The sequence below is a fragment of the Mus caroli genome, chromosome 16 (genome assembly GCF_900094665.2).
Source record: "Mus caroli chromosome 16, CAROLI_EIJ_v1.1, whole genome shotgun sequence".
In the NCBI taxonomy this organism is placed as follows: Eukaryota; Metazoa; Chordata; class Mammalia; order Rodentia; family Muridae; genus Mus; species Mus caroli.
The window spans coordinates 12,494,179-12,506,176 of NC_034585.1; the positions used below are offsets into that span (position 1 = coordinate 12,494,179).

The following is an 11,998-nucleotide window of genomic DNA, read 5'->3' on the forward strand; positions in this document are numbered from 1 at the left end:
TTATCTTATACTAAATACATCTATTGAACAAGGTCAAGATTAAAATGAAGAGAGTATATGAATTAGTCCATATCAAAGAGATTAATCTTACCTTTTAATATGTTTGAAATATCAACTTAAAATCTAGGGAGGTGCACTGGCATTTTGAATAGCTGGTGTTTTTCAGTGAGCTGCACAAGGTTTTTTCCTCTGAACCCATTGAGGGGATCATGCTCAATGCCTGAGCCATTGACTTGCAATGCAGACACTGACTTGTTGAGTCATTCCTCCACCCAGGACTCATACCCTAACTTCCATCCTCTGGTTCAATCTTCTACCACAGGGTCTTCTTTTCCCATTTATACCCATCTAGGGCACTGAGAGGCCATAGTACTGATGGAGAGACACAGTTAGTGGTTAGAAGTAAGTAGCCTTTGCCTTATTCTGGTTTATTCTTTAACTAGTTATCTGAAGGCCTATGTGGTCATTTCAATAATAATGCCTTTCATAGGCCCATAGGGAATGGCACTATTAGGAGGTGGAGCCTTGTTGGAGAAAGTGTGTCTCAGTTCACTTCCTGCTGCCTGCAGAACTCTCAGCTCCTTCTCCAGCATCATGTCTTCCTGCATGTTACCATGCTTCCTGCCATGACTATAATGGATTAACCTCTGAACTATAAGCCACCTCCAATTAAATGTTTTCCTTTATAAGAGTTGTCATGGTCATGGTATATCTTCATAGCAATAAAACCCTAAAATAGCCCCTCTCTTTCACAGGCAGGAAGAATAGCAGGTAAGTGAATTTTCCATTGGAAGTGGTAAATTCCTGACCTTAAGTCAAATTGTTCTATATGCTCTCCTCAGGACTGTCTTTCCAGCATTAGTTTTCAAGTTATTCATAGTTGTTTGTAGACAGCTGTTCATAGCACCCTTACCAGGAACTGGAGCAACCCAGATGTCCCTCAACTGAAGAATATCTAAAGAAAATGTGGTACATTTACACAATGGAATACTACTTAGTTATTTAAAAACAAGGACATCATGGAATTTGCAGGCAAACTGATGGAACGAGAAAACATCATCCTGCATGAGGTAACCCAGACCCAAAAGGACATGCATGGTGTGTACTCACTTATAAGTCTATATTATCCAGGACACCCACGTTACATGAGCTGAGAGCCTCCAGCCAGCAGATGATGGAAACAAATGCAGAGATCCACAGCTAAACATTAGATGGAGCTTGTGAAATCTTGTGGAAGATTTGGGGGAAGGATTGAGGAACGCAGAGGGGATAGGTACTCCATAAGATGGCCAACAGAGTCCATTCACCTGCTCTTGGGATCTACCAGAGACTGAACCATTAACCAAAGAGCTGAGCTGGACCTAGGCCCCCACCTGCTTCCTGTACTTATGTAGCAGATGTGTAGCATGGGCTTCAGGCAGGTACCCCAACAACTGGAGTGGGGGCTTACCCTGACTATATTACCTGCTTATGGATCCTGCTCCCTTAACAGCACTGCCTTGTCTAGCCTCAGTGGGAGAGGAGGTGCTCTTGGTAGGTTGGTATCCATGTGGTACCTCCCCCTTCTCAGAGGTGAAAGAGAAGCTGAATGGAGGGAGGGGCCATGTGAATTGGGGAATGAGAGGAGAAGGGGACTATGAGCAGGAAGTAAAGGGACTAAATAAATTAATTAATGGGGGGAAAAAAAGAAAAAAAATAAACAGATTCCAAGAAGCGTAGGATTCTGGCAAAAACTTATGGAGTAGGCATGCAATAGAGCTAAGGAACAGAATTCTCAAAAGTTGCTAATAATTTAAAAAGTGTTCAATTTCGTAAGTTTCCAGGAAATTATCAATTAAAATTTGTTTTAAGTCTCCATCTAACCCTGGTCAGAATTGCTATCTTCAAGAAAACAAATGCAGATTTGTCCACTTCTCCTAGCTCACTGCCATCTACAAGCATGCATGCTGAGTTCAGACCAGTGGCCATGGCTCTCTTCATGGTGTGAATCCTTTTGCCTTGCCTAGTTTTAGGCCTGTGCTTTAGTAGTCATGTTCCCATACTTCAATTAAATCAGCTTTACCCAGCCTAGCTCAGGTTGCCCATCTCTTGCACTACTGCTACTACTGCAATCTAATAATGAAGGCCAGATTATCACATCAGACACACAAATAAAATAAAAAACAACATTAGTGGTCTGAAAAACTTTTCCCCATTAAACCCACTAGTCTCATAGAAGTATTGTGTAATGAGAACTCCCTAGATAAACCTCAGGATACAAAATTTAAAAGAACAATAATAAACCTTATGAAAGAATGCAGTCAATTTAAGAAGACACAAACGAATACTTCACCAAACTTCAAGAGGATAACAATAAATGCTTAGTGGTATTCAAGAAATTTACAAATAAACAGCTGAATATAATAATGAAGATAACTGAGGGTTGGAAAACTGAATTTAATAAAGAGGTATACATACTGAAGGGAACACAAAGCTGAAATGAAAATGGAATTGAAAATATCAAAACTGCAGTTACACATCTAACAAGTCAGGCAGAAGATAGACTATCAGGACTCAAAGATGTAGTCAAGGGTCTAGACAAAATAAACAAAGAAAATAAAAAATTAAAAGGCACAGGATAGGAACATACAAGAAATGTTGGACACAATCAGAAGATCAAATATTGGAATTATAAGCATAGATGGAAAGAGAATCTCAGGTCAATGGCAGAAACTAGATCTTCAACAAGATTACATAGGAAAACTTCCCCAAACTAAGGAAAGACATACCCATACAGACACAAGAAGCACACAGAAACCCAGATAAGACCAAACAAGAAACACTTTTATACATATCACAATTACACAGAAGAAGAAAAATACTGAAAGCCGCAAGAAAAAAAAAACACACACACACAAACTATATAAAAAGGAAAGGTCATCAGAATAACGTAATTTCTCAACTAAAATGCTGAAAGTCTGAAGTACCTGAAGTTATAAGTTCTAGAAGACTATGATTACTGCCAACTTAAGACTACTGTACCCAGCAAAACTGTCTGCTATAGATGAAAGAGAGAACTTTCTATCATCCCAATAATCTTTAAAAAAAATCACATACAACAGAAAAGTACTCTGAAGAATACTTAAAGCAATCCTCTAGATTGAAGCAAAGCCAAGAGGATGTAGAAAGAAAACAAACCAAACCTTAACGAACAACACGAACCAGCAAAGAGTATCAAAATGACCACAATATACATACACCTTTCAACAAACACTCTAACTATTAATAGCCTCAGTTATTCAATTAAAAGGAACAGACTAGCTGAATGAAATAAGAAACAAAATCCATCTGCCTATTGCCTATGTGAAACTATCTTTAGCTTTAAAGATAGTTCAACGTCCTTAGTCATCAGGGAAATGCAAATCAAAACAACCCTGAGATTCCACCTCACACCACTTAGAATGGCTAAGATCAAAAACTCAGGTGACAGCAGATGCTGGTGAGGATGTGGAGGAAGAGGAACACTCCTCCATTGCTGGTGGGACTGCAAGCTGGTACAACCTGTCTGAAAATCAGTTTGGCGGTTCCTCAGAAAACTGGACATAGTACTACCTGAGGACCCAGCTATAACACTCCTGGGCATATACCCAGAAGATGTTCCAAAATGTAACAAGGACACATACTCTACTATGTTCATAGCAGCCTTATTTATAATAGCCAGGAGCTGGAAAGAACCCAGATGTTCTTCAACATAGGAATGGATAAAGCAAATGTGGTACATTTACACAAAGGAATACTACTCAGCTATTAAAAACGATGAATTCATGAAGTTCTTAGACAAATGGTTAGAACTAGAAAATGTTATCCTGAGTGAGGTAACCCAATTGCAAAACAAAACACATGGTATGCACTCACTGATAAGTGGATACTAACCCATAAGCTCCAAATAACCAGGATACAATTCACAGACCCCATGAAACTCAAAAAGAAGGAAGACCAAAGTGTGGATACTTCTTTCCTTCTTAGATGGAGAACAAAATAATCACAGGAGCAAATATGGAGACAAAGTGTAGAGCAGAGACTAAAGGAAAGGCCACCCAGACTGTCCCACTTGGGGATTCATCCCATATACAGTTACCAAACCCAGACACTATTGTGGATGTCAAAAAGTGCATTTCCCTGACGACTAAGGATGATGTACATTTCTTTAGGTGCTTCTTGGCCATCCAATATTTCTCAGTTGACAATTCTTTGTTTAGCTCTTTACCCCATTTTTAAATAGGGTTATTTGGTTCTCTGGAGTCTAACTTCTTGAGTTCTTTGTATATATTGGATATTAGCCCTCTATTGAATGTAGGATTGGTAAAGATCTTTTCCCAATCTGTTGGTCAAAATATCACTATTTACAGATGATATGATCATATATTTAAATGACCCCCAAAATTCCACCACCGAACTCCTAAATCTGATAAACAACTTTAGCAAAGTGGATGGATATAAAATTAACTCAAACAAATCAGTGGCCTTTCTCTACTCAAAGGACAAATAGGCTGAGAAAGAAATTAGGGAAATGACACCCTTCATAATAGCCACAAATAATATTACATACTTTGTTGTGACTCTAACCAAGCAAGTGAAAGATCTATATGACAAGAACTTCAAGTCTCTGAAGAAAGAAGTTGAAGAAGATGTCAGAAGATGGAAAGATCTTCCATGCTCATGGATCGGCAGAATTAATATATTAAAAATGGCCATCTTGCCAAAAGCAATCTACAGATTCAATGCAATCCCCATCAAAATTCCAACTCAATTTTTCAGAGTTAGAAAGAGCAATTTGCAAATTCATTTGGAATAACAAAAAACCCAGGATAGTGAAAACTATTCTCAACAATAAAAGAACTTCTGGGGGGATCACCATCCCTGACCTCAAGCTGTAATACAGAGCAATAGTGATAAAATTTTTATGGTACTGGTACAGAAACAGGCAGGAAGATCAATGGAATAGAATTGAAGACCCAGAAATGAACCCATACACTTATGGTCACTTGATCTTTGACAAAGGAGCTAAAACCATCCAGTGGAAGAAAGAGAGCATTTTCAACAAATGGTGCTGGTTTAACTGGTTAGCATGTAGAAGGATGCAAATCAACCCATCTTATCTCCTTGTACAAAGCTCAAGTCGAAGTGGATCAAGGACCTCTACATAAAACAAGATACACTAAAACTTACAGAGGAGAAAGTGAGGAAGAACCTCGAAGATATGGGCACAGGGGAAAAGTTCCTGAACAGAAGAGCAATGGCTTGTGCTGTAAGATCAAGAATGGACAAATGGGATCTCATAAAATTGCAAAGCTTCTGTAAGGCAAAGGACACTGTCAATAAGACAAAAATGTATATACTGTTTCAAATAGCGGTCTCTTAGAGTCACAGACTGTCAAATTGCCACTTAATTTTTAAAGAATTGATACTGTAATGATTATTTTAGGTATAGTAACACATGCCATTCTTTTCCATAACCCTACAAAATACTTCTTAAACTTGTATTACTTTCTATAACATAAGCCAGTAAATGCAACAATTTCAGGTAGTGCATGTCCTGAGGGCAGTGTGGTAGATATACCATGTATACTACTGATCAGCCCAGGAACATTTTTAGTAAGGCTTCTTATATAAATGAGACAAAAATTGTTTGTTATATGTATTATACATTGTGATGGCTCTTCTTGGTTGTCAAGCTGACTACATCTGGAATTAACCAAAACTCAAGCACCTGAGTAAACCTATGAGTGATTTTTTTAATGAAATAATTTAGAATTCAAAGGTCCAACTTTAACTTGGAACTTGTGCGAGAGTATGATATACATCCGATCTGAGCCCATCTCCCACTGCCGCCGCATATATAAAGACCATGGAGGAAGCTTTTGCTCTTTGCCTGCTTGCCTCAGGCTTGCTAGCAAGTTCATTTCATCAGTGACATTACAGCCCACTTAGCGATGCTAGCATGGACTGAAGACCAGATGAGACATTCAGTCCTGTGGACTATTGGATTCTTGGACATTCTATTGGTAGGCAGACAGCCATTGTTTGCCTAGCTAGACCACAAAAATCCCATATTGATTCAGTCAGCTCTGTTCCTCTAGAGAACTTTAACTAATACACACATGTCCCGAATTCTAATGTAAGAAAAAGATATACAAAACAGTCTCATACAGTAAATGTCACCTAGAAATTCCTCCGAGCAGAGCTTCCTTTCTTGGGAACTCTGTTGTGCTTCCCTTTTCCCATGCCTAAGGTTGCTACTCACCATGCTCCAGAGGTGTCTGCATGTCCCACTGTGTGCCCTTGCTGGCTCCTGGCACCATCTCTGCTGAGAAGAGAGTACGCCCTCTGCACTACTACTCGGACCCTGACTCCAGACCATAGGCCAGCTCTTTGGCTTTCCACAATGTCCAGAAGAGAATTCCTCAGGGGAGCACCAACTATAAGATGTTTCTCTGCCTTCTCATGTCCGTGGGTCCAGCCTGTGCCAGGGGTGGCCAGGCTATCACATGCAGTCTGTCCAAGACATGCAAAAGGAAAAATTTCAGTTTTATGCCTAGTGTTGTGCTGTCCAAAAAAGTGACATCATTAGGTAACTGAGAACAGACAATCATGTTATACTGGCATCTACCTACTGAAGACAACATAGCAGAATTTCTCCTACGAACAGTGTCCTACTATTAATTACCTCATGAGGATAGCTTTCCTTTTTGGTTTGTACAAAAAGAATGGATGCAGTTTAATTAAAATGAGTCATTTTATTAGGTGTTTGAATGTGTTATCTGCTAATTTATATACTTTGCATACTCATGTATTCTCCCCAAAACTATAAAACATCAATGATCATAAACCAATGATACTTCTGTTTCATTTTATTATCTTCAAGACTCTGTTATTTAAATAATATTTATCTTTACAACTCTAATTATTCTCATAGATAAAATGGAAGCACAGAGAAATTGCCTAATGTGACCTAGAATAAAGCTGCAGAGGCGGCATGGGACACAATGCAAATAGCTCCAAACCCTATTTTATTTTGCTTTAGTGTCAGTGGTACATATGTGCAGGCACGTTTGGAGGACAGAAGAGATCACCAGATGCCTTGCATCTGGAATTATACTCAGTTATCAGACACCTATGTAGGTTCTGGAAAGTGAACTTGGGTCCTTTGGAACAGCAGCAAGTACAGTCTGAATGCTGAGTTTTCTCTCAAGTCCTCTCAAAACCTGTAGTTTTTCACCACTATGCTACACGGTAAGTAACTGTTATCTAACAAAACATATGTCAGTACTATTACATTAGCACAAACTGTTTAAAAGTATGCTTCTACAAATTTAATACCCTCACTCCCATGTTTGTGCTTGTGAGTATCACATGGCATGTATGTAAAGGTCACAGGGCAGCTTTGGCGCCCTTCTCAAACTATCCCTTCCAGATACTTCTTTTGATAGTCAAAGAAAGATTTTTATTATATGTTTCAAAGCAGGGTAAAGGTTTACCTACTTTATTTTCCCTACTTCTAGCTTTCGTCTCAGTAGTCTGTGCTGTGATGATTCTAGTAATCCAGAGACTTTGTGGCCAGTGTACTGGAACCAGACTCCCAAAGCGGAGAGTCTTCATGGACGTATACCCTGCCCAGTACCAGTGAATTACTGTGAAATTCCAAATTCATTTTGGAATAGCTCAGAGCCCCCCCCCCCCCAAATTCCACGAAAATCAATTTCTATCATATAACCTCAAACATAATTTATAAAGATTTATCCCAAGGAATCCACTCACACACACACAAACACACACACACACACACACACACACACACACACACACACACATATAATGTTTCCTAAAGAAAACATAAAGTTACTAAAGGCTTAAAACTCTTATTTTCAGAATGAACATAGAGAAATACTTTCTGAGTCCTGACTATCCTAACCATAGCCCCATGGGACTGAAAGTACTTTTATGTTTTAATAAATTGAACTAAAGATTAAGACTACATAATAGAAGGATAGAAAACTGTAATGAGACCATGACTAAATGCTATTTGAGCTTTTATATCTTTTGGCATAATAATGATAACATGCTCTAACATATATAGGTGAGGACAGAAGATAGATATATTCATTTATCCACAGGTCCTTTCAAATACAGGTACAAGTACTACTACAAGTGTAAAAATCATAAGCCAATGAGAATTTACCTGACTGATGGATGAATTGTCTGTTATATCCTTAATTCTAAATGTCTGGGCCAAAGTTATATTTCTCCTTGAAAGAGATGTGTCTGGACTGTATAGGTCTTCACGCACTGTTTCTTTTGCAATAGCTTTCTGACAAAAATAAGTATTCAGAATAATAGAGCAACTTCCATTTGGGATAAGAAGTTTTTGCCTGAAAAAGAAAAAGAAATTTATCAGTTCATTTATAACTTGGGTTCTTATATTTTTTGGTAAAGAAAGAATGTTGTAGTTAAATTAAGATAATGCAGTAAATTACAGCATTCCTAACAATGAGTGGGTAACAACAGACCAGGGCAGGGCATTACAGTTGCCTAGGACCCTGGAAGAGAGATCCATCTGTAACAATTGACAGCTAGAACCTTGCCAGCCACAGAATCCATAGCCCATTACAAGTAAATATGATTCAATGACAGAACTTTGCTTTTCCAGTGAAGGTCCTGAAAGTCCTATATTAGTAATGGAAGGTCCTTTAAGTCCCTAGGCTTGCTCTCTATCTGGGAGACCCATGTCCTCTCAGGAAGAAATATAGATACCAAGAATGAGCAAAGACTATGAGTACCAAAGAAGCACTCAAACACTGAATTGGATATTATTTAACTGAAAAAATCTTTATATATTTAAGCAACTCTAATTGTTCAAAGAATATTATATTAAAAGATGTAAGAACTTGAAGACTTGATATCAACATTATTGGCGAAACATACAAACAAGCTGAAAACATATCAAACAAAATTCTGAGGTTTTACTCAGTACTCTAATGTGATAGAACACGTCAATGGACATTCTTTAAATCAAGATGTGCTGTTAATAAGAAAAACTAAAAACCTCAGGTCTGGAACAAGAATTTGATACATATGCCACCTTAATCTCTCATTAAACCACACTGGTGGGTAGAGAGAAGGCAGAATACTATCTAGGGAGAAGGGAAGGAGAGAGAGAGAAGTGAGAGGGAGATGAGAACACACACCCAGAGAGAGAGAGAGAAAGAGAGAGAGAGACTGACTTAGTACCCGAGGAATGATAGAGTAGTAAAAGCAGCAAGTACTCTTAATCACTAAGCCATTTCTCCAGGCTCTAATTTCTGGACTCCTATTTAGGATCTCCTGTCTAGGGAATGGTGCTATTCAAAGTGGCCATATCCATTAACTACAGTTCCCCACAGACACACTCATAGGCCGATGTGATGTAGATAATCCTTCACTGAGATTCTTCCCAGATGATTCTAGGTCATGTCAAATTGGCAAATCATGCTAGCTATCACTAGACCCCAACAAGAGCCAACTTTCTCTATTTAAAGCAACAAAGCAAAGCCTACCTTAGCAACTCAGAGACTCTGTATTTGCATCTGTATTGAACTCATTTAAATACAAAAAGGAAACTCTTTTAACTTTATAAAATGACAACTAAAGTAAATGCTGAGAAGGAAATCAAGAATTTGTCTCTTTCTACATTTTTATGAAATATAATGTCAAAAGTCCTAGTCCATAATACGAGGCACAGTAAGGGAAGGGCAAGTGAGCACACCAGAAAAGCAGGCCAACACGACTTCATGCATGCTTTGACAGGGATCCCAAGCTGGGCAAGCTGGCTTCAACTCTGTGTATGGTTGAGGATGATCTTGAACATGTGATTTTCAAGCCTTCAATTTGTTATTCAACATCATGGCCAAAGATAGCAACACATACATATGCCATACAAAAATAAATGAATAAATAAAATCATAAACAAATAGTACCCAAAGATTAAAAATATAACTCTCAAGTCTAGTCAGTTTCAGTAATGTTTTAGAATGGAAGAAATAAAAACCAAGTACATGTACATACATTTTCAATAAACACAGGATCACCAAGATTGGACCTGAAGTAATGAGCAGGGCATGGTGATAAATGCCTAAAATTCATGCACTTCTTAAGCTAAATCAGGGGAACCACAATGTTTACAGCAGCACAAATTATATAGCAAGATTCTTCCAAGAAAGAAAAAAAGGAATGAAAAAAGGAAGGGAAGAGAGAGGAAAAGAAAAAGAAAAAAAATTCAGTTTAATATGTATGTCTTGCGTGCTGAAGCTACAAAATACAGATAAAATCTTTGGAACTAGAGAGACATAACATAATATGGACTGAAAAATTCAATTGTCCCCTAATAAAGAACTCTAACCACAGTACAGAGATTTAGATAAATCCTCACTAAAATGACAATATTTTAATTTTCTGAAAAACATATTTATATATTAAAGTATATATCACACACACATATGTATGTGTGTGTGCGTGTGTGTATAGTCTTGCTCAGTCATTACCAGAGAAACACTTTTTGATTCCTAATATCTCCCAACATCAATGGATTCCTCAATAAAAAGACATAGGTTACCAGACTGGATATGTAAACAGAATCCAGCATTTTGCTGTATACAGGAAACACTTCTTTTTTTTTTTTTTAATTTTTTTATTAGGTATTTATTTCATTTACATTTCCAATGCTATCCCAAAAGTCCCCCACCCGAGTCTTCCACTAGCAACCTTTGGATGAAGATGTAGAACTCTCAGCTCTGCCTGTGCCATGCCTGAATGGATACTGCCATGCTCCCACCTTGATGATAATGGACTGAACCTCTGAACCTGTAAGCCAGCCCCAATTAAATGTTGTTTTTATAAGACTTGCCTTGGTCATGGTGACTGTTCACAGCAGTAAAACCCTAACTAAGACAGAAGTTGGTACCAGGAATTGGGTATTGCTGTGATAAGCCTGACCAATCTTTTATTTGAAAGAATGTGGATTTTGGGACTTTGGATTTGGAAAACAGTGGAATGCTTTAAATGGGGCCTAATGGGTCATCCTTGTGGGAATATGGAACACTTTGTTGCTGGGAGTAATTTGAACTGGGTTGACCTGGCCCAAGAGATTTCAAAGGAGAAGAATTTCAGAATGTGGCATAAAGACTGTTTTTGTGTTATTTTAGTAAAGAATAATGTGGCTACTTTTTGCCCTTGTCTGAAAAGTCTGCCTGAGGCTAAGGTGAAAAGACTCAGATTAATTTCCTTGACAAAGGAAGTTTCAAAAAAGTCCAGCAGAGACTTTGTTCTCTGGTTAAGTCTTATGAAGAGAAGTTTGAACAAACATAGCAAGCTTAGAAAGGAAAAATAGACTATATATGGTTTGAGTATTAAAGGGGAAACAGGAAGTGAAATGGAGCAAAATCTTGTGTTTTAGGAGATAACAGATTAAGGGAGTGGGACCTTGGGGCAAGATCCTACCCAGCTAAATATAGATCCANGCATGGTGATACACACCTTTAATCTCAGGAGACAGGCATGCTGATCTCTTTAAGGTCAATCTACAGAGCAAGATTCAGAACAGCCAATCTTAGGTAGTGAAGGAGTTGGAGAACAGAAAGCTGGTGATAATGTAATAGTACAAAGGGGCCATGTTCCAGCTCCTGCAAGCAGCAGAACTCTGCAGTTTCAGCCATGTGTCTCTGGCTTTAGAGTGAATTAATAAAAGGGACTTCTTGGACAATCGATGCTGGTTAGGTGGAGCTAAGAAATTAACCGTGATTAAGAAGAGACCAGCATCACTGAGGTGAAATATTCTGGGAGCACAAAGAAGCTGTGTTCCAGAGATAGCCAAGGTTGTACCTCATGCTGTAGCTGGATTTGGTAATGTGTAAGAGTCACCCAGGTGATACTTGTTTTGAAAGCATGAAGGTGTCATGAAGAACAGCTGAGGCTTGGCACTGTGAGA

The 11,998-nt window shown here is 38.3% G+C and overlaps 1 protein-coding gene across 1 annotated transcript in view; it reads right to left on the reverse strand.

Annotated features, from left to right (window-relative positions):
- Spidr (scaffold protein involved in DNA repair) overlaps nucleotides 1-11,998 on the reverse strand; it is a 220,928-nt gene that overhangs the window by 74,012 nt on the left and 134,918 nt on the right. The window contains exons 9-10 of the mRNA XM_021185304.2: nucleotides 8,219-8,408; nucleotides 6,284-6,534 (exon numbers count right to left, since the gene is read on the reverse strand). Of these exons, the coding sequence (XP_021040963.1) occupies nucleotides 6,284-6,534; nucleotides 8,219-8,408 (441 nt within the window). The remainder of the gene's footprint in view (nucleotides 1-6,283; nucleotides 6,535-8,218; nucleotides 8,409-11,998) is intronic.